Source organism: Oxyura jamaicensis, chromosome Z (genome assembly GCF_011077185.1).
Source record: "Oxyura jamaicensis isolate SHBP4307 breed ruddy duck chromosome Z, BPBGC_Ojam_1.0, whole genome shotgun sequence".
Classification (NCBI taxonomy): Eukaryota; Metazoa; Chordata; class Aves; order Anseriformes; family Anatidae; genus Oxyura; species Oxyura jamaicensis.
The window spans coordinates 31,390,325-31,412,956 of record NC_048926.1 but is presented as its reverse complement, the minus strand read 5'-3'; the positions used below and the strand labels follow the sequence as shown (position 1 = coordinate 31,412,956).

At 36.3% G+C, this 22,632-nt stretch overlaps 1 protein-coding gene across 40 annotated transcripts in view; it reads left to right on the top strand.

The window, feature by feature from the left end:
* Positions 1 to 22,632, top strand: part of PTPRD (protein tyrosine phosphatase receptor type D) — a 510,118-nt gene that overhangs the window by 175,129 nt on the left and 312,357 nt on the right. For all 40 annotated transcript variants that reach the window (XM_035309873.1, XM_035309872.1, XM_035309868.1 and 37 more), the window contains exon 2: positions 12,685 to 12,852. In XM_035309873.1, the coding sequence (XP_035165764.1) occupies positions 12,768 to 12,852 (85 nt within the window). In that variant the 5' untranslated portion in view covers positions 12,685 to 12,767. The remainder of the gene's footprint in view (positions 1 to 12,684; positions 12,853 to 22,632) is intronic.

The window sequence follows — 22,632 nt, the reverse complement described above, 5'->3', positions numbered from 1 at the left end:
CCTTCCTTCCTTCCTTCCTTCCTTCCTTTCCTTTCCTTTCCTTTCCTGCCTTCCTGCCTTCCTTTCCTTTCCTTTTCTTCCTTTCCTTTCCTTTTCTTCCTTCCTTCCTTCCTTCCTTCCTTCCTTCCTTCCTTCCTTCCTTCCTTCCTTCCTTCCTTCCTTCCTTCCTTCCTTCCTTCCTTCCTTCCTTCTTCTAGTAATTGAGGGTTATGCAGAGGAAGAATTCTAAGGAGCATGGTAGGCAAGTCAGGTGTAATTTTAGTTCAGGAATACCTATTGGTTTTCGTATTACATCGGTGATCTGACTTAGCAAAATCTGAATCTGCTACTGCAGCACCACAAGGAAAGTGAAAGAAAAAAAAAAAAAAAAAAAAAAAGAAAGAAACCTGTTTACTTGTGTGGCTGCTTCGTGGTTCACCTGTAGACCTGTTTTGCATGGGTGCCATCTTTCTGCAGGGGGAGCATGGTGGCTTCTGGCTTCCGGTGCCTGGGATGAGCCCTTGTGGTAATGAGTAAGCCAGGGAATTCCACAGAGGGACACGGCACATGTCCTTCCCATGTCATAAGCAGGGTTTTATCTCATGTTCTGTTGAGAAAAGTAAGGTAAAATGAATCCTTGAAAGTTCTGTTAATAAGAATGCATGAAGGCTTAAAATTGCAGTGCGATTTCTTACAGGATTCAGGTTTTTGTGATCATAGTATATAGCATTTTTGTATTTTATTATCTATTACAAAGCAAAAGTGCAAAACACTCTCTCTATGTATATTTATATATATATATATATATATGTATATATATATAATGTTAGCCACCTGGATGAACCCTTATTATATATTTCATTAGCTTTGGCAAAATAGAAAGAAGTGTGTAGTTGAAAGCTAAGCCCTTTCTTTAGTTTGAATGCCATATATGTAAGTTCACAGACTATGGCCTTCCAACAAGAAACAGAGGGAAAAAGCAGAAAAACTGGGAATCTTTCCTGGGAAGTAGGAGGTGTGTGTCCAAAAGGCAGGTGGATTGTCTCTTCAAACTTTCGATAAAACTTTAAAATCTCCGCATCTGATGTTTTTGAGATTGTGTGTGTGTGTTCTGAAACCTTGCTGCACAGGTGGTGTGCCTTGCAGGTCAGTAGCTGCATTGCTCTTCCTATGGCTGTATAACAATAACAATAACAACAACAACCAAACATCATCAACAACAATAATAATAATATTTTGTTGTGCTAAGATAAAGAAACTGAAGTTCTGAATGACAGCTCTAATCTGAAACACCATCATTTGCATTTTCTCAGCTATGTTTTTTTTCTAAAAGGTAAAAAATCATAATTAGGATAATAAACTCCTTTTTGTGTCCTATCTTTAGCTGCGTTTCGTTCTTATGCCTTTTGACTTTTTATTTAAGACAGACTGACAGCAGTTTCTGCAGTTTGTTATTTTGTTTATTTATTTACAATATTTTTATGTCTGATTTGTCTTCCTAATTTAAGAAGCAAGACATAAAAAGGATGATTATCTGTTTCAGAAGCATGTCATAGTCAGAACTCATGAGAAAGGTATTATATATAGGAGTTCTTTGTGCAGGATGGAACTACTCTGGTATATGGAGGGGAAAAACACTGCTGCTCAATGTGTTGTTAGAATTGGCGTGGTCCAGGCCACAGTGCACAATTGGTATTGCAGCAGCATTTCCATAGCTCCATAAAGTACAATTCAAAGTTATTCTTTCTCACTATAATGTAGTGTTTGTTTTGGTAGGTAATGAGAATGAAAATGACCGCTATTGTACTAATTAATGTTTTGCATGGTTACCTCCAGTTAACCTGTATGAATCTCAAACTCAGGGGCTGGAGACAGAAGTAACATAATGATTAAGTGTATATTAAAATAGTGCACGAATCATGGCTTTCTTGCAAAATCAGGTGGTTGCATACTACCAAGGGTATAAAGGCTAAAATGACAGATGGAAATGTCCTTCCCTGGATATCAGTACAGCACTTCAACTTTAAACCAGCATTTTCTTTGTTTGCTATATTGTCAGCTGTTGCTTGCTAGGCTGTTTACATGAAGTTTTTTGGGGGAAGAGAGAGACAGAGGATTATTTCTTTATTTAGAGTTGAGAGAAAAAATACCTGTGATTGAAAGGTATGAGAGGTAGGCCTAGAAGAGTTTTCTGAAAATTAATTATTGACATTCTGTAGGATTTTATTTTTGGATACTACTGGATCTTATTATATACTCAATTGTGAATCTATTTCTCATCTATCATCTGTTTCTCATCTATCATCTTTGGATATCACCTATTTTCTTCTTGATCCATCACAAAAGCATCAAGAGCATATTCCAGCAAAGCATGTTAGTCAGTTACAAATATAATCAGTTCAAGAGTGAAAAAAAAAAAAAAAAAAAAAAAAGAGTGACAAAACAGAAGAAAACATTGGGAAACCTTCCTCTTAAATTCCAGAGCCAGCAAATTGAAAAACCGTTCATGTGTACTTACTGTTACCAAACTCTCTGACCAGAAGAAGTTATATACTTTCAATCATTAAGTTCAGCTTTTTTTCAAAATTCTGGAATCTGTAATATATGAATGACTTGTAGATGCTGAATATGGAAGGAATTACATTCCACTTGAAGGATGATCTTTTCTGGGAGAAATGTTAAGTAATGTGTGCTTTGGGATTATTGTTTTGCAATTTATTAAATTAATGTGACAATAGAATCAGATAATTTTTAGGTTCTTTGAAATTAATAATTAAAGATTGAGCATACAATTTGTTTAGCAAAGCTTGTCAGTTACTAAGGAAAATAAAAAAATAAAAAAATAAAAAATCTTAAGAGTTTTGCAGTTACAGATTCAGGTAATAAAATAAGTTAATAAACCAATACATTGTAAATGTCAGAAAATGTTCTCTGGTGGTTAGATTGTTAGAACAGGAGTAGGTTTTACCATGGAATTTTTTTTGTCGTTGTTCACCAAATCAAATACAAGATATCAGTGGGAGTATCTCCTTTCCTTCTGGTTTTCACTTCTGACCTGAAGGGGGTTGAGGTGTTGGTTCTACAAAACACTTTAAGTGGCCTTCTAAACCACTCGTTTCTACTACTTACAGATAAATGTTAGTTTTCAAAATGTACTGTAGAGAAAACAATATTTTGAGACATGCTGTTTGGCCCTTCTGAAGATTTTTCAAAGGATTTTATTCTATATCAAAACTGGCCTGTCAACATTAGGAGATTTGTTTGGGTACCTCAGTGTGTACCAAATGGTTCTTTGCTTATTTGGAAAGCTTCTGATAATAAAATATCTACAGTATTTTGATGACTGTTAACTGTTTTTCAGAGTGCATAACATTACTTTTCCTTTTCCTCAGAGTGTAAAACAAAATTATTGTTTGTAACAGTTTGTAGTTCTCATCTTCATTTTTCCGAAGGGGGAACTGTGGACAACTATGTGCTATTATGTCATATCTTAGTATGGGAAATGCATAGTGCTTTTATTGCTTCAGGAAGTTTTTGTACTTTATAATCAAATCATTTTATAATGCCAACTACTTTTGAAAAATAACCATTCCAGCTCTCCATCTCTTCCTCTGATACAATTGTATTGCCATCAGCAACATTATAATAAAGTGCAGTCAGGCTAAGCTAGCTGCAGCTGGATTACTGTTTTGTGTGTACTGCAAATTCACTGTCTCAGTCAGTCATGCTTCAATCTGATTAGGCAACAAGTATATTGGATAGTACTGAAACAAAACTATAAAGTGAAAAGGAAAAAGAAAATTCATAAAAGGAAGAAATTGCAGAATAATAGAATAAAGATGCCTTGCACTGTTGAAGTCAGTTTTGACCTGCTAGCTCCAGATTTGAGAATATACTTCTAGTTTTATTTTACTATTTGCAGTACCCGGTATGCTTCAGTTGTGCCAGATCCTAAAGATAAGGCCCAATCTTAATATTTCACAATTTGCATGCTGAAAAGACTCAGAAGCAGTCAAATTATTCTAAACCAAAGATGGTTCTTTAGATATATGGAAAGTTGTCAAGCGTATGTCATATGCATAGCAGTGAGGCTGTAGGTTCATTTTACAGGTCAACACCTGTGTCTCTGGGAGGAAGCAAGCTGAAGAAAGATGCTGAGTCTGACAGCAACAGCGGACCCTGAGTTCAACTGCTAATCGTCCAGCCTAGCCACAGCCTATAGGAGCGGTGCTGTTCTATAGGATAGCTGGGAACACAAAGGGTTTTGCAGTCCCTTCTCCTGTGGGTGTCTGATGAGTCTGTGATACATAGCCCATGTCTTAAGAACATTTTGCTATGTGTCTCACATGCCTATACTAAAGATGGTAGCCATGCAACTCCAGCATTGTACAAGTAATGCAGAGGCAGGTTTCTGTTATTTTTATTTGTTAGCTCATGTGTTATTGCTTTTTATTTGCTTTTGCTTTCTTTTTAGCAAAGCAAGGGGCAAGCAAGGGAAGACTTTAGCTAACTAACTATGGCAAATAGCCATTGCTATTTCTGTTTTTCTTCTTTTCAAATGGAGGACAAAAACAAAAAATCAGTCTGTATAGGTTTTTGCATAGAAATACTCATTGGATTTGTTCTTAAACCAGTGTTTTAAGGTAAATAATACCAATCAGCCTGTTGATAAAGGCTAGATTTGCTATACTCTAGGCTAGTATTTATCTTCTCTAAACTAAAAATAAATAAATAAATAAATAAATAATCTACAGGATGTATTGTTTCTCTTCTGTTGTTGGAGAAAATATAATAATGCAGATTATCCAATATATTTATTTTTGCTCCTAAAGCAAAATAAAAGCAGCTTTAAGCTGTTGTTCCTTTTTTGTTTGATTGTTTGTTTTGAAAAAGAGTCAGAAGGATTATGAGCAAAGTTAGAACTGGACTATTTCAAGGTAACCATAGCTAAATAGTTTACAGGTTTATTAAGGATCAGGAACCGAGACTTGAGGTACTGACAGTTTGTTTTTTTTCAGGCAATCATCCTTTCTTTTGGTGTGTTCTATTTCCTGAATATACAAGAAAGAATCCTGACCCCCGTAAATCAACACCAAAATTTCCATTGACCTGAGCCAGTCAAGGTCTTCAATCACATAAAACTCTCCAGCATAGTAAATCAGCTTGGCCTACCAAAAATACATTAGGGACAATTCTTGGCTTGTATAAACAACCTACCTCTGCAGAAGACTTGGAGATATTTCATTTTGTCTCTCAAGTTGCTATCTGCGGCTTTGTAACATGTTTTACAATTTTCAGTGTTGGTTCTCAACAATATATTACCTTAGTATGCATCAACAGATAGCATTATATGTTTTTCTGCGGTATTTTTCCCTCAGGAATTCATTGTGCAGCATTTCCAGCATAATATATATATATATATATATTTGATCTGTTATTTGGGAGACACAGAGTCAAAAATACAGAATGCTCTAGTAAAGAGTTTATGCATCATGGATAAGAAAAGCAGATGATCTGTAGAAGTGACTACTATGTCAGAGCTTTTTCAGTGGTGAGATATGTGACAGCTTACAAGTGGGCATTTTGTAATTGATAGTTGGTAATTCAGAAAGTGAATGAAGCTATATGAAGATCAGGCTAGACAGGGTTTTCTCTGCACGATTTAAGGTTACACATGAACATTGGTATTTCAGTGTGTAAAAAAAGGAACAACTTTCTAAATGAGGGGAAATCTCTCTGATGTGATTTTTAATGTGCTTTGCTGACATGTAATTCATATATTCATTATATTATTTTCATTAGTCTATTTTCTTCATTTCTTTGTTTATTACAAAATCATTTTTTTGTTGTTGTTTTACATGGTAACAGAAAAGTTATTGCTGATGTCCCAGACAGAATTGCAATCTAAAAGCAGGTGGAATATAATTTTTAAATTGTTTAATATAAGCAAAATTCCGCCTGTCACTGCCACTCAATGGCGTTTTGGTATTGGTGTATTTCAAAGGCCTGCTTGTGATCAGAAACCTACTGTTCTAGCTGAGTATTCAGTCATGCTGGAATAGCTATAATAGAGAAATTCAGAAATGACAGAGGAGCACTAAGGTATACTGATATCCAGGGACTGATGACACTAAGATCTGGAACACTCAAGTGAGCTGTATTTTAAATTTCCTTCATCGTATGCTTGTATTTTGCCTATTTTTAAGAATAAAAACAGAATGAAGCACAGCGTTTCTATAGCACATCAACTATGAAAACTTTATTATGTTTAATCAATAACAGAGCAAAATAAATGTAGAACTGTGGAAAATATATTTTTTCCCTTTAGAAGACATTTCTTTACCCAGAGGTATTTCAGAATTTATTTTGGTTAAACAGCTTCTGAGCATTAATTTTATGCATTTTTCCCTAGTAATGATTCAGCTGCCAGTCAGTTATTCGCAGCCAAGATTTGTCTATGATTTTTTTAAATTTATTTTCTTAAAGGAGAGATCTTAGTTGATATGCAAAGATTTGAAGCATTGGCACATGTTCCTTGACTTGGTTCTAGTAATCTTTCAAATTTCTTATTTGTATTTCTTCACTTGCATATGTATGGTATTAGAAATCTGTGGCTAGGGAATGGATGTAATTTAAGATTGTGGGTGAGGTAAATCAAGCGTAGAAACAGAATGGCAATGCATTCTTGTATTTCAATCTGTGCATACTGCTTCTTACAGGAACACTTAAAAAAAAAAAAAAAAATGAATGTAAGAACTATCCAGTCGTTTTCCCAGGGGTACTTGTCAAAGACCAAAGATGGCTCTGAACTAAAATTCTACTTGAATAATTTCAAAATTTACAGCAGCTGAACTGCAAATCCTGTCTTCAGTAGCACTAAGCAGCACTTATATCTTCTCATTCTTAAACATTATTTCCATTCCTCTCTACATATGCTTCGTCTTCTTTTTTGCCTGTGTTCAAGTCTCTTTTGAGAGGTTTTCCCTGCTGTGCTAAATTTCTGTGTTGTCAAGCATGTATATGCATTCTCGGGCATGCAAAGGCAAGCAAATCAAAACATTAAAATAAGGGGGGTGGGGGGGTGGGGGGGTGAAGGGGTGGGGGGGGTGTTGTTGTTTTTGTTTTAATATTTGCCACCAGATAAACATTTTATGTAACTTTAACCTTCTTGGAGCAGGAACCATCTCATCCTAAGTACAGTGTTAGCACCTGAAAGATTGCTGTCACTGAAGTATAGAATCATAAAATGGTTTGGGTTGGAAGGGTCTTTAAAGGTCACTTTGTTCCACCCCCCTGCCATGTGCAAGGACACCTCCCTTTAGACTGGGTTGCTTAAAGCACCATCCAACCTGGCCTCGAACACCTCCAGGGATAGGGAATCCACAGCTTCTCTGGGCAACCTGTTCCAGTGCCTCACCACCCTCTGAGAGAAGAATTTCTCCTAATATATAATGTAAATCTATCCTCTTTTAGTTTAAAACCATTCCCCCTTGTCCTATCATTATCTAAGTCTATCTAAAAATTCACTTTCCATCTTTCTCCCTCTGTAAGTATTGAAAAGCTGCGATGAGGTCTCTCAAGAGCCTTCTCTCCTCCAGGCTGAACATTGCCAGCTCTCTTAGCCTGTCTTTCATAGGAGAGGTGCTCCAGCCCTCTGATCATCTTTGTGGCCCACCTCCAGACCCACTCTAACAGGTCAACACCTTTTTTGTGCTGGGAATCACAGAGCTGGGTGCAACATTCTAAGTGGGGCCTCTCTAAGGCAAATCAGAGAGAGTCACCTCCTCTGACCTGCTGGCCATTCCTCTGTTGATGCAGCCCAAGATGTAGTTGGATTTCTGGGCTTCAAGCCCACATTGCTGGCTCATGTTCAGCTTTTTGTCCACCAGAACCTGCAAGTCTTTCTCTGGAGGGCTGCTCTCATTGAGTTCTTCTCCCAGTGTGTTCTCATGTCTGGGATTGCCCTGAGCCATGTGGAGTATCTTGAACTTGTCGTTGTTGAACCTCATTGCCCACTTCAAGGTTGCCCACTTCTCATGGCCCACTATCAAGGTTGTCCAGGTCCCTTTGGATGGCATCCCTTCCTTCTGTTTTGCGAACTTACTAGTCAGCTTAATGTCACCTGCAAACTTGCTGAGGCTGCACTCGATCCCATTGTCTTTGTCATTAATAAAGATATTAAGCAGTACCAGATCCAGGACAGACCCCTGAGGGACACCACTCATCACCATCCTCCACCTAGACATAGAGCCATCAACCACCACTCTCTGGGTATGGCCTTCAAGCCAATTCCTTATTCACTGAATGGTCCTTATCTCCAAGTTGGAAATAAGGATGACATATGGGACCATGTCAAAGGCATTACAAAAGTCCAGCCATCAATCAATCTTCCCTTGTCAAGTGATGTAGTCACTCCATCACAGAAGGCCACCAGATTAGAAGCTCTTAGATGTAGAGCTTAGGGATATGGTTTAGTGGAAGATTTGTTAGCATTAGGTAGGAGGTTGGACTCGGTGATCTTGGAGGTCTCTTCCACCCTAGACTATTCTGTGATTCTGTGATTCTGTGATTGGTCTGTTACAATTTGCCCTTGGTGAAGTCACGCTGGCTGTCCCAGCGAATCACTTCCTTGTCCTGCATGTACCTTGACATTGCTTCCAGGAGGATCTTTTACATGATCTTGCCAGGAATAGAGGTGAGGCTCACCATTCTATAGTTCCCTGGGTCTTCCTTTCTACCTTTTTAAAAAATTGGAGTGGTGTTTCCCTTTTTCTAGTCATCAAGGAATCTGCCTGACGACCACAACTATTCAGATATGATGGATTGTGGCTTGGCTTCTACATCAGTCAGTTCCCTCAGACCCCTGGGATGCATTTCATCAGGCTCCAAAGGCTTGTACCTGTTCAGTTTCATCAGGTGGTCTTGAACCTGCACTTTGCTTATGGTGGGAGGGACTTTCGTCCCCCAGCCCTCACCTACAGGTTCACGGAAATGAGAGATGTGGGAAACTTGACTGGCAGTGAAGACTGAAGCAAAGAACTTATTGAGAACCTCAGCCTTCTCCATGTATGTTGTTACCAGTTCTCCCTTCTCATCTGTCAGAGGGTATACACTTTCCTTGGCCTTTTCTTTTTCCTGAGCAATGTACCTATAGAATTCCTTCTTGCTATTCTTCTCATCCCTTGCCAAGCTCAGTTCCATCTGTGCCTTGTCTTTCCTAATCCCACCCCAGCATATCCAGCATATATCCAGCATATCCCAGCATATATCTGACATCATCCCTGTGCTCTGCAGATGTTTCATTTGTCTAGTTGATTCTTCTAATGAGAACTGGTGATTGTGCACGTTCCCTGGTGCTGTCATCTGCCTTGTCCCCACTGGAGTTCTTTTGCGTTTCTGCATTGGAGAGTCTGGGGCTGGACATCTCAGCTTTTATTGACTATTTATAGATATATCTAATAAGAGAACATCTATACTCATATTTAGTTATGTGCTAATGATAGATATAGATAGATATATTACCTAGTTCCACCATGTGGTTTTTACCTTTGTATCAACAACTAATTCATATGAGGAAAAGCACCAAAATAACTCTTGTGGAAAAATATAAATATATTTCAAAACTAGCTCTTTTAATGATACTATATTTCAAAGTAAGGGTCTTTTTTTTTTTTTTTTTTGAAAACTTAATATGGCAGTAATTTATTTATGCAATTTATGCACAAATCATCCTAAAATAAAAACACCTCTTATTATTTTTGTAGTAGCTGTTGATCTCTTCATAGCTATTGTGATCTGTTTGCCATGAAGAAGAAGCCCCATCTTTCTGCACCTGCACAGTGTGGCTATTTTAACAAGGGCTGCTGAGAAAATACCTTCCTGTTGATTTATCCTGGTAGACACATGTTGACTGTCCGAGGAAAAATGTAGTATAATCCCTTGCTGCAATTTCTCTCTGTGTTTTCACTGTCTCTGGTACTCCACTGTGGATGTAACAAGCCATTGACAGGAGGGAATGGAAAAGTGAAGAGAGTTCTTATTTTAAGAATTATTAATTTAGTTAGATTAACTTTTTACTTTGAAGGTAGCTATTTACTATGAAGGTACCTTTATTCAAGAGTTAATACCTGATTGATAATTGTATTTAGTCCTTGAAAGGAATTGTGCCAGTTTTCACCTGTAAAGTATAGACCTACATACCTGCTGATTATCAGTCTCACATCTGGCACTGTTTTCAGCAGCAGGGGTCCTGGCTCAAATTATTATTATTATTTATAATGTAGAGCTGAAGCAGAATTGTATGGGCAAACTTGATAGTACTTTCTTGTCTTTGGTTGTTTCTCTCTAGTGCTATCAGTCCATCACCTGCATGACTCTACTAACAGTATATTTTCAACTCACTTGAAAGAAAGAAGGATCCACTGTGCTATCTTTCTTCAAGTGCTTCTGTTTACTTGACCTAAAATACCAGAAGTTGGCTATGGAGGAATAGGAAGCTGGATAGAAGACATCTGGCATACGGTCTCCTGAGAGCCTTATTAGTGTATTTATTGGGTTAGCTAAAGCCATGACACTCAGGAGCAGAAAAGAAAGGGACTAAACTTTGGCTTGCATGATCACCTTGAAAGCAGAGACAATGAGTGCAGTATTCCAAGTGTTTGTATGTGCATTTACAGGGAGTGAATGGACTATTTTTTTAAATTAACTAAAAACTACTTTTTCTTCTCACCTTTTCTTTGCCAGATTTTGTGATACATCCCTTATTTTTCAGACAGCCTGTAGATGATAAATGTATATATTACCTATCATTGTCATGAGATATTTAAAATTCTCTTTTTTTTTTTTTTTTTTTTTTCCCTTATCAGATAGGTTTGTTTTGTTTTGTTTTTCCTATTAGGTACCACATTTAATTTAGTGGGAGTTTTTGGAATGTGAGAAAATCACCTCCAGTGCCCTGTTAAAAAACAGTTACGTAAAACAAGCAAGCACCTTTTTGGTCACCTTCTTTTTCCCTCCTCTGTCCTCTCATTAATTATCACTGTAGTTTTCTCTCCACTTCCTCCCCCACCAAAGGGAGCTGTTTATGGTTCAGATACAAATCTTAGCACCCATCATGTTTTTGCTGTTCGGCTTAATACATGTCAACTAGTATGTTTGCATGCCAATAAAATTGTAAGATTTTATCTTTGAGTTGCCTTTAGAGATACTTTAGGTCTCCCTTGTAACTTGTGCAGTCTAACAGAAGCAAAATCAAAACTGTCTCTTCCTTGGAAGTGTATTTCATACATCTCCATCATTGTGATAGCATAGGAATGATTATGTAGCAGTTGGTTCTGATACGCTTGCACAGACACAAATTGAGTCCGACAGTACTGATGTCTCATGGACTTTGCTGTCATTTGAAATGCTGCCATGAGGATGGTAGCAATGAAAAGGGGGAGCTGGTGACTTCAGCACTTTGTCTATGAAGATTTCTTAGGTTTGTATTTTTTAATAGCAGTAGATGATTCAAGAGAGAATTTAACAAAAAAGATTCCTAGCAGCTGTAGATTTCTAACAGCTGCTCACATCTTTTCTTCCTCCTTGTGTGGATTCTTTCAGCATTGCACTGTACTATAAAATGGGCTCTTTATACCACCCACAAATCTGTAAGATCTATCTAATGGAATGGTAATTAGTATAATTTTTTCTCCTCCCTTTTGTTTTTTATCTTCTGTGCTTGGAAACCACTCATGCACGGTAATGAAAAAGATATGCACTCTTTACTGTGCTTAAGCTTAACTTCACACTTGCCAAAGTTTGTGTGTTGCAGGCCTTTAGAAAAGTACAATTAAATTTCAGTGTATTTTAGTGGCAATATCAGGCTATTTGGGGATATCACAAGTATTCCCTGTGAGAAGGAAAAGTGTTTTATGTTCTTTAATTTCTATCATTGCTCAAGGTGATGAATTTGTGCAAGAGTGGGACGCTGCCTTTTGACATCCAGTACTTGAGCTCTAGTGCTCCCAGTGTATGATATTCAATTGGCATCATAACATTATAATAAATGAGATGGAGTGATTTGGAATCTAAACCAATATTCAATGCTGGATTTTTTTATTTTATTTATTTTATTTTTTAATATATTTTTTTTAGTACTAGGCATAGTGCTCTGATCGTTAGAGGAAGTCACAACAGGAATTTTAACCTCTGGAAGTTGTTGAACTACGCAATATGCTAGTATTTTATGTCTAGCTTTAAGAATACCTCATGAAGCAAATTTAGCTATGTTATTCCTAGCAGATGTCAGGGCATCAGCTCCCAGTATGCTGTTATTCTGTTTACTGAATCCACTTTGAATCTCTTCTTGCAACATGAGTATTCCAGTGTTGTATTATACTTCATTAAGAATGACAGTTCCTGTGATTCAAAAGGTGCTGTTGACTATCCAGAGTGTGACAGATGCTTCATTATGGTAGAAGAGGTACACTGAGAAAAAGTTGGAGCAGTATTAACATGTACTGTACATTGCATTCTCTGGTAAATACCAGTAAGCTGCAATGAGTCATTCCTTTTTTTTTTTTTTTTTTTTTTTTGTGTCCATATCCTTTTGCCTTTTAAAACTGTTTTGCCTCAAATTGTGATTGTTTAGAAAAAAACAATCTCTGCCCTATATCTCTATATCTGCTAACCGTATACTCTTTCTTTCTCTTATCTGTTCCACAGGCTCTGAAAATATTTCATCTGAAATTTCAGACCGGACAGACTCGCAGTGGCTTCTAAGCCAGTGAGATTGAGGCTGCCAAAGCATGCAGGTGCCAAGCTGTCGGATGATGCACGTAGTCAGGCCAGTGGTGGTGCTCCTGTGCTTGCTACTCTATGCTGATGCTGAAAGTAAGCTTATTATTCATTTGTGCTGAGGTCTTGGCTGTGATTAACAGCTTTATTTGCAGCTGATGGTTACTAATGGCCTCTGAATTACTCCTTTTGAGTAATTCTTAAAATACTATGAGGTCATTTCTAGATCACAGGCAGTATTTGAAAAGGATTACTTATGCCACTTCTTCACCACGCATCCTCTTAATGCCTCTTTTCTTAAGCAACTAATGGTTTCTGCTCATATGATGAAGAAACACTGCAATAAAGTTATTTAGTGAAAACAAAAACCAACCTTGCTTGCCAAACAAGGGTTAAATCCCTTAGAGACATCTGTCATTCTTTGAGTATTTATTTCTTATGTTTGATTAAAAATTAGAAAAAAAAAAAAAGAAAAACAACAACAACAACCAAAAACAAAGCCACTCCTCGCCCTCCATCCCAAATTAATATCCAGTCCAATTAAAATTCCAGGCCCTTATAACTGCCATGACAGCTGTTCTAATGTATTATTTCTGACAGCTGTTGTGGAGTACAGTATCCAAGCAAATCATGCAGAACTGACAACTTAGTGTCTGGCCTAGACTTCTGACAATTCAGTGAGGAAAGACACCCATGTGCACTTGTACTTGGGGGGAAACTGTTGGATTTTGGTCAATTACCTATTAATGAGAAGATAATATCTTGTTTTCTAATTAAGATATCACTAAGATTAACTTGTTTACATGTGTTCTGTCTCCAACCTGTCCTATGGCTTCTTGCAGAATTAAAGTGCAAATGAGAAAAGACATTTGCTTTCCACCTGTTGACCTGCAGATTTACAAGTGACTGATAAATTTATTTGATTTAGGGATATTTTCTTATTTTATCTTCCTGACTGTACAGATACGCACCACCAATCAATAACTTCGTTCCAGCTCTGACTTTTGAAGACTTCTGTGTTTTTCCATACATTTGCATAAAACAAATAAGCAGTTGAATTAAATAGGAACAGAAAAAGAAAAAAAAAAAAAAAAAATGTCAGTAACATTGGTAAGTCCTTTCTCAGTAAAGGCATGTTGAAGGTTCCTTGTCACTCCTTTTATCACCTGCACTCCAGGTATTCTAAGTTACAACAGTAGAAGAGATAATAAATCTTTCCACTTCTACTACACACTTTGTGTGTAGTAAGACTTTTTACTGTTAACTGTTACAATATGAAAGTGAAGTAAATGAAAAAAAAAAAATGCACAAAACATACATGTCTGTAGAGTACTGACAGTTGAGATTCTTTGGTCTTTTTCCAGGTAGATAATAACCAGCTGGGATGATTGTGTGTAAGGTGAAGCCAAGGACATTTTAACACTATAGCCAGAAAATAATTAATTGGGAAATGGGCCCATATGTTGTGTGTTTCTGCAGTGATAGTATACTACCTATTTTTAAAGTACATTCTGTGCTTAGGAAACATACATTTTATAATCTGGTATATCTTTTCTACTTCAGATAATGGAATATCCAACCTCCTATGGGCCAGTATTGAATGATTTTTGGTTTTGGTAATCCCTGTCAGGTATTAATTTGCAAAAAGATAGTTAAACCCCAGAAGCCCCTTTGTTAATCCTGCACTTGTGAGAGAAGTGTATTGTTTTTGTTTACAATTAGCAGAAGGATTCCTCTTTCATCTCTCTTCTCTGTGGGGAATGAGGATACTGTTTTTGAAGGGTAGCATAGGATTTACTTTAAAAATGGCTGGTCTCTAAAACCACTAACTACATAATTTAAGAGAATTTTCAGACTAGGTTTTCCAAAACTCCATTATGAATCTTACTTATTTTAAATAAAATGAAACAAAAGTCATCTATTAACGTGAGAGAAGTCAGGAGGGCTTCTTCTGTAGCTAGAATTGATGGAGTCTCACATACAAGATAAATGTTGTAAAATGCATAAAGATAATCTTTTTGTGGGAGTTATTCTCAGTGAAACCAGTCTGGAGAAAATGATGTAGATCCTAAGAAAGAGTAAAAATGATGCATCAGTAAATATTGCTAATATTAACAGTGGATAACTAGCATTTTCAGAGACAGATCCTTAATATTCTTATTCTTTATAGAGCTAGACGGGAGCTCCTAACTGAAGAACAATGCAAAGATCTCTTCAAGATAAAATATTATATTCCTTGATTTTTTCTACTACTTTTAGACACTGGTTTAGACAGTGCTGCGTGATCCTTAATGTTGGTAGATAATGTCAGGAGTTCTGTTAATGTAATAGGAAACATCCCACCTAGAGTACCAACTGATGATCTTTCACAAAGGTACAAATCAGCTGAGTTTTGGGATGGAACTCATGTAAACTAACAGCAGAGGATTAGTGATCTACGATTTTGTATAGATGTCTTTGAATTTAGTTCACAGTACTAGACAGAGTTCCAGGAATAGAGGGAAGACAAACACAGATTCATTGTTATTCTTAGAGAGATTTATAAGGTCTCAATATAGTCTGTGCTTATTACTTAGTATTTGTTGCATCTTCTTATTATTAGCAAACAGAAAGAAAATGGTAACTGAAAATATTTATAAATAATAATAATAAAAAAAAAAAGATAAATAAGAAAAGGTAGAGAAATACTCCTACAGTTTTGGAATTAAAGTATAATGGAACATCAGGTATTCTTTTCATGAAAAGAAAGAGAAGTTATTTAAGACAATCTCAATTTTGCCATGTACTTCAGGTCAGAGTCTCTGTTAAGACATTCAAAAATAGAGAATAAGCAGCAATTGTTGCTAAGAAATGATTGATTAGGTATCTCTTTGCTTTAGGTATGTCTTCTCAGGACAGTATAACTTTTTAAGGACAGAAGTACAGTTTCTAGTTTGATCATTTAAAAATGCTGTTGACTTTGAATTTTGAAAGGTGCATTTCTATTGACCTTACCTCTTTTCCTGTTGTTAAGAGTTCTTGATGTGGGTAGTGGTACTTTGAAAGTGTAGTAGGGACCACTGAAAGTTTCTGCACTCTTACACATACTTGGTGAATATGAAATGGTCATTTAAATAGTCAGTCTTTTATCTAATTTGCCTATCAATTAATGGGAAAATGCTTCTCTTCTGTCATTACCTTTATTTTCTGCTTAAAATAATAAAATGTGTGATGGGTGCGGGAATTGCCAACAATTTTTATAAGTAAACATATACTTCCTTTCTTCGCAAGGAGAACTTTACAGTTAAAACTGCTTTTTTTTTTTTTTTTTTTTCTGCATTCATTTCCTTTCCAAGAAATTATAGGACTTTAAAAGGAGGCAGCTCAATAATGAAAGGAACAGCTAATGCAAGATTTTGTTCACTTACATTGTCTTGGCTGGCTTAAATTTCAAATTAAAGTTTGTGATACACTTAATGCTAACTAAAGAGGTTTGTGACTGATAAATGTCAATATAGTATATCCAATATTTTAGTCAGATTTGAAGGTTTCGTTCCCTTTATAGTCTGTAAAAATAGTGCGAAATACCATACAGCTTAATCCTCTATTAACATGTGAGTCTAAAGAAAGAGACTATGATTGTCAAGCAATTAGTATGCACAGGCTTTGAAGCTGCATGAATGTTTATATATGCACATACAAATATACATTAAATAGTATACATTATAAGATATATGTTAAATGGTGTGCCATACATGTATTTATAGGTCTCTACATAACACTGCATTAACTGTGTGAGCTGTAAATTAATGTCTGTCTGTCTTACCAATGTAAAAAGAGATCACAGAGAATCACAGTAATGTTTCACTCTCACATGCTGTACTTAAGTTTATTTGGGAGATGTTCTGAGTTTCTATAAGCCAGTTATTTTGTGGGATGGGTAAGATGGAGCACAGGATCAGTGTCGACATGTTTAGGAAAAGATGGGTCTATCATGCATGATTTGCTCTTCTGCTGGATTTCCTGAGGACTTTAAGAAGGGTTCCTGCCCTGATGGAGGTGGTCTTCCCTCCACACTAGCAGGTACTGCTCCTGTTTTCATAGCTCTTTGGGTAAGGGTTTCAAGCACTACAGTTTTCCAGATCTGTTCTTGAACTTCTTTGCAAATATTTGGAAGAACTACTTTACTCACTTTCTCCCTTTTAGTGGAGAGAAGACAGAGCAGGTGAGATGAAGGGGACAAGGTTTCTATCACCATGGAAAGGCCAGGCTGCCAGGCCTACCTTTTTTTTTTTTTTTTTTTTTTTTTTCTGTTGCTGGCACAGAATATTCTCCATAAACACCAGTGATACAACCCGTGGGAACAGTGTTAAGCTGAGCAGGGGAAGTTTAGGCTGGATAACAGGAGGAGTTTCTTCACCGAGAGGGTGGCAGCACACTGCAACAGACTCCCCAGTGAAGTAGTCACTTCACCAAGCCTGTCTGAATTTTAGAAGCAATTGGACTGTGCACTTAGTCACATGGTCTAAACTTTTGGATAGACCTGTTCAGTGCCAGGAGTTGGACTTGATGATCCCTATGGGTCCAGAGAAGGGCTACGAAGCTGGTGAAGGGTCTGGAGGACAAGTCTTACGAGGAGCGGCTGAGGGAGCTGGGACTGTTTAGCCTGGAGAAGAGGAGGCTCAGGGGCGACCTTATCGCTCTCTACAGGTACCTGAAGGGAGGCTGTAGCGAGGTGGGGGTTGGTCTATTCTCCCACGTGCCTGGTGACAGGACGAGGGGGAATGGCTTAAAGTTGCACTAGGGGAGGTTTAGGTTGGATATTAGGAAGAACTTCTTTACTGAACGGGTTGTTAGTCACTGGAATAGGCTGCCCAGGGAAGTGGTTGAGTCACCATCCCTGGAGGTCTTGAAAAGACGTCTAGATGTAGAGCTTAGGGATATGGTTTAGTGAAGGACTTGTTAGTGTTAGGTCAGGGGTTGGACTTGGTGATCTTGGAGGTCTCTTCCAACCTAGACTATTCTGTGATTCTGTGATTCTGGGTCCCTTCCAACTCAGGATATTCTATGATTCTATGAAAAAAAAAAAAAAAAAAAGTCCTGACATTTCCACTTAATTTCATTTTTTCTTTATTCATTATATAATTGGGAGTAGATAAAGAACTCATATTCTTCCTATCTCACTGTGAAATCACTAATGAGTGAAATCCAACAGCAAGCCCAATTACTGCTTTTGAAGAGGTTTCCAACAGGATTATTTGGTATTAATTTTCTGTTTATATACTCTCCTCACAGCTGAGTGAGGGAGTGAAACGTGTTTCTTTCTATCATTGTGAAAGACCTGAAACTCTGTAATGAATTGGTATTAGCTGATAAACTCTAATATGGAAACCTCTCAGAGGAATACAGGATGGAAATGCCAGCATGTCTTTCCCCAGTGGGCTGGATGAGGGCACCATATCCTGTATGTATGAGACCAAGATACTCTGACTGTTAAAACAGAATTGAAGCTTACACTTGACTAAACAAAGTAAACAAAACTGAAAGGTGACAAAAACATTTTGCTCTTCTACCTGTATTTTTAGCAAAAAGAAGTACTTGTAAGAAGTGAATAATCTCAAGGAATATGTTTTCTTTGAGTTTATTTATGTTTTGTATTTGTAGCTTCTGTGCTTGCTGTGAGAGGAGGTTACTGAATTTGCTGAAGAAAAGAAGCTTTTGTTTAGCCTTCTGTTCACAGAAGAACAGCCTGGTAGTTCACAGTGTTTGTCATTGGATGCCTTGTACTCAATGGTGCAGATGGCAGCTGGGTTGAGGCAGTACTTATCTACATCCACTGAGAAATTAGGAATATCACACCATTTGTCATAAGAAGAGTAATGCTTTTCTCATGTTTTCTAAATTAACAGGCAGAGTGGTAACTACCTAGAAGCTTTTTACAGGATTATCCTGCAGGTTTGATAACAAGAAGCATATGTGTTTCAGAGATCACGTATAACAGATTTCTTTTCAAACTATATGAATATAGAATATAGAATATGGTATGCTCTCTCTTTCTGACCTCTGTAACAATGAAGTGTCAAGTCACTGAGTTCAAACAAATATATTGCTTGTTAAGATGTTTTTCCTGGTCTTTCTTAGTTGCATAGTTTTTTTGAAAGTCAGCAGTTTCATTTGTATTGATAAATTCAGATAGATATCGTGCATCCTACTTTTTACAAATTGCATCAGTTCTCACAGGATACATCCTACTCCATCTCCTCACCACCCTCTCCACCCTGACACCCTGAGAAAGGCTTGGTTACTGATTCTTCTGAATTTCTTGCATTAGTTTTTTTTTTTTTTTTTTTTTTTTTTTTCCCTCCTTTGTTCTTGATTCCATAGCTTCTGTTTCTCTGTTTTGACATTTTGGTTATACTGATTCTTTTTAGTTGCTGTTTTAGAACAGAAACCACAATTCTTTTACATTCAGTAGAATTGGTTGCAACTGACAATACATTTATTGTATATTACTTCCATTCCCAATTGTTTAAACTTTGAATAATGCTTAGTTCACTCTTGGCTTCAGAGGAATGTATCATCATCATGCTGCCTGTTAGAAAACTCTTCAAGGTCTTCTGTAGACTAGGATCAGGAACAGCTAAAGCTTAGTGCTGATGAGACAGTGATAACCTTTAACAAATGCGAGGATTGAGACAAATTGTTACCAAATAGGATCTTAAGAGAGTAGGTCAGTATTAGTGGAATCACATATAAGGTGGTGCTAACTAAATTAGTTTAATTGCTTTTTTTTCTAAAGGTGTCAGTGAAATAATAGTTACTATGTCATTTGAGTAAACAGTTCTCTTGCACAGTTGAACACAAAATATTGATAAAAGACAATTCAAACTTGAAATTACTTATTAGAGGTGAATGCAAATGTATGGCAAATGGTGATTTCAATTTACAAAAAGTTCTGGGGCAGAACTGTAAACAGCAGATTGGTCATGGTGTTGCTGTGCATAGTAACTAGTTACTTTCACTAGTTTCAATATGCATACCACATGCTCAAGTTCCAGTAAGTCTGTTGTTCAGGAATATAGTTCAATAGAAGTTTTTAATTTCTTCTGTTTGGGTATAAATTATACAATTAAATGTGTCTTTGCATCTTACCTGATCAGAGTTTTTGTTCTGGTGTGTACTTAAGAAGTCAATCTTTATATTACTGTGTATTTTTCAAGCTCTCTATGCTTCCCAACCTCAGTAGCAGCACATGGGTGGACTGGAGGCTCCATTATTGATGACTGTTTTTTGACACATGCAAATGTGAAGAAAGAGGAAAAAACAACAAGGAAAAGTGATACTAGCTATATTTTGGCAGTGAGCATTAAATATATATGTGTATTTCCAGAAGAATCCAACCTAGGTCATTTTTTTTTCAATCCAATAATTTCATATATGCTTTAGAAAAATATATAAAACAATTATTGAGAAGATCTGCAAATGATATCTGGATTGGAGAGGGATGTAATTGTTCTAGTGAAACAACATACATTTCAGCAGCAAACAAATGCAAGGTCAAACAGCTAAGAATGAAAAATACAGCCACAAAGTGTTTTGTTGTTGTTTTGTTTGTCTGTTTTTGTGAAAAGGATCTTGTGTTACAATGTGGCGGTAGGATCTAACACTATCTTTTGATGCATAAGCAAAGGTAGAAGGAATGAGAGTAGCAAGGCAACTTAACCCTGTGTGTATGGACCTAATGCAGTTAACAATGCAGTGCAAGCCTATTCCTGGTTTCTCATTAGAAGCGTTTGTTGACAGTCTGGAAAAAGGATAGGGGAGAGAAAAATACAGATTTAGAGCTGGGAAAATACTTTTTCATCCTTAGTAACAAATTAAGTTTGTTTATAAAGATTACTGAAAGCTCATTTCAGCTGGAGTGTACATATTTTCATGTAGAGAAGATAGCAATTACTAGAGACAATGTTCCATAATAAGTTTGAGGAGAATTCAGCAGTAATCTAGTAGATAATTCTGGACAATTACAATAGAACTATTGGAACACACTAGTCAAAAGACAGTTTTCTACTGTATATCTGAATTTATTCAGATTAGATTCATATTTTTAAAAACCAAACAGAGATACTACTCAGTACGAGTGACAAGGAGAATCCATTTGACTTTTTCTTGTTATAGAAGATGGAATTAGTTCTAAATCAGTGAGTAATTCTATCTGAGGCAAGAGAGGAAAGAAGGAAATTGTTGGATGTAGTTTAAATTTTAGAGCACACTCATCTTGGGTACAGTAATACAATCTGATCAACGTATCTCAAGGAGTATAGAGTCAGGGAAGGTGCAGAAAATAATGTTAAAGGATCAAGGCTGGAGTTCCAGGAGATCAGAGTTCAAGTGTTTGGACAACACTCCCAGACAAATGGTTTGATTTTTGGGTGGTCCTGTGTGGAGCCAGGAGATGGATTCAATGATTCTTGTGTGTCCCTTCCAGCTCAGGATATTCTATGATTCCTTATGAATCCTTTCCTATGAATCCTTATTCCCTATGAATCCTTATTTGATGATTCCATGTTGGAACAGTTCCTACATGAGAAGAGAGTGATAATGTTTTACAGTGTGTCTTCTGTTCTACAGTTCACAGGCCAAATAACATTGGTGGAAATCTTAAATCACTGTATTTTATTCTTTTTTTAATTCTTCATCTTCAGATGTACTTTCAGTGTGAAGGAGTGTAATGTCCATTGATCTTTTTCAGTATATGTAGTTTAATGAAAGTGACTTAAAGGTTTTAACATCTAGAGATGTTTACGTTATGCTGCAAGGAACACAGGTAAATTGCAAGTAAGAAAAAATCTTTCAGTGTCTTAGGAAGATGATATTGTATCTACTCTATTAAATACAGATTTTCAGGTCAAGAGGATCAGGATTTTCTTAAAAATGGAATGTAGTTTCCTTTTAGATCAAACTTTTCCTAAGGAAATAATTTAGATTCCTGTATAATAATTCATTAGTAGACTAATTAAAGATCAATTTGATATTAAAAACTTCTATTAAAATGTTAAGTACAAGATGAAAAGAAATGTATTTATACTATCCCTTTTACAAACATCAATATCCATTTTACAAGCATCAATAAATGCTTTTAGTCGATGGCTACTTAACAAACAAGCTGCTTGAAACAAATGCCTTCTTATAATTTACTGTTGTGATAAATGTTTTTTTATTTGGTGATCAACTCTTTATATTATACTGCATTCAAACATTTATGAACTAAGATTTTCATCAATTTTCTTATGTTAGGAAATGCAGCAATTTTACTAATAGAGCTCTACACAGAAATTCTGTTGTTGCAATTGTACAAATGCAACAACAATGCAATGGTTACATCATGAGGGTATGCTGGCTTCTAGTGTCTGAAGTTTTGTTGAGACTCAAAACTCTCACTCTTAACAAATTATTTTAGAATTTATTAATATACCAAAAATAGTTGCTGTTGAAAACTTTAATGAAAATATTTTATTTTCTTTTATTATTATTTATTTTTTTTTACAAATATCTTCAGTCAAGATTGAAAGATAAACTGGAACTGTTTTCTGAGTTCTATTTCTACTCCTGCTATTTTGTTAACCAAGCACCATTCTCTTAGATTTATGACTTGCATTCTACTTAGCAGCTCATTTTTGTTTTTTTATTCATGAATTATAGACTGCTAAAAATATCACAGTGAAATTGAGTGCTTTGGAGACATGTAAGTATAATGGTGTGGATAACATGAATATGTTAAAGATAGCTTTTAGATTTACACAAAAAGTGTGGGTTTTTCCCCTGGCAGAAATGCTTTTGAAAAATTTTTGTGGTATGCATTGTTTGGCAGTAGCTTAGCAGTTACACAAAGCAGGA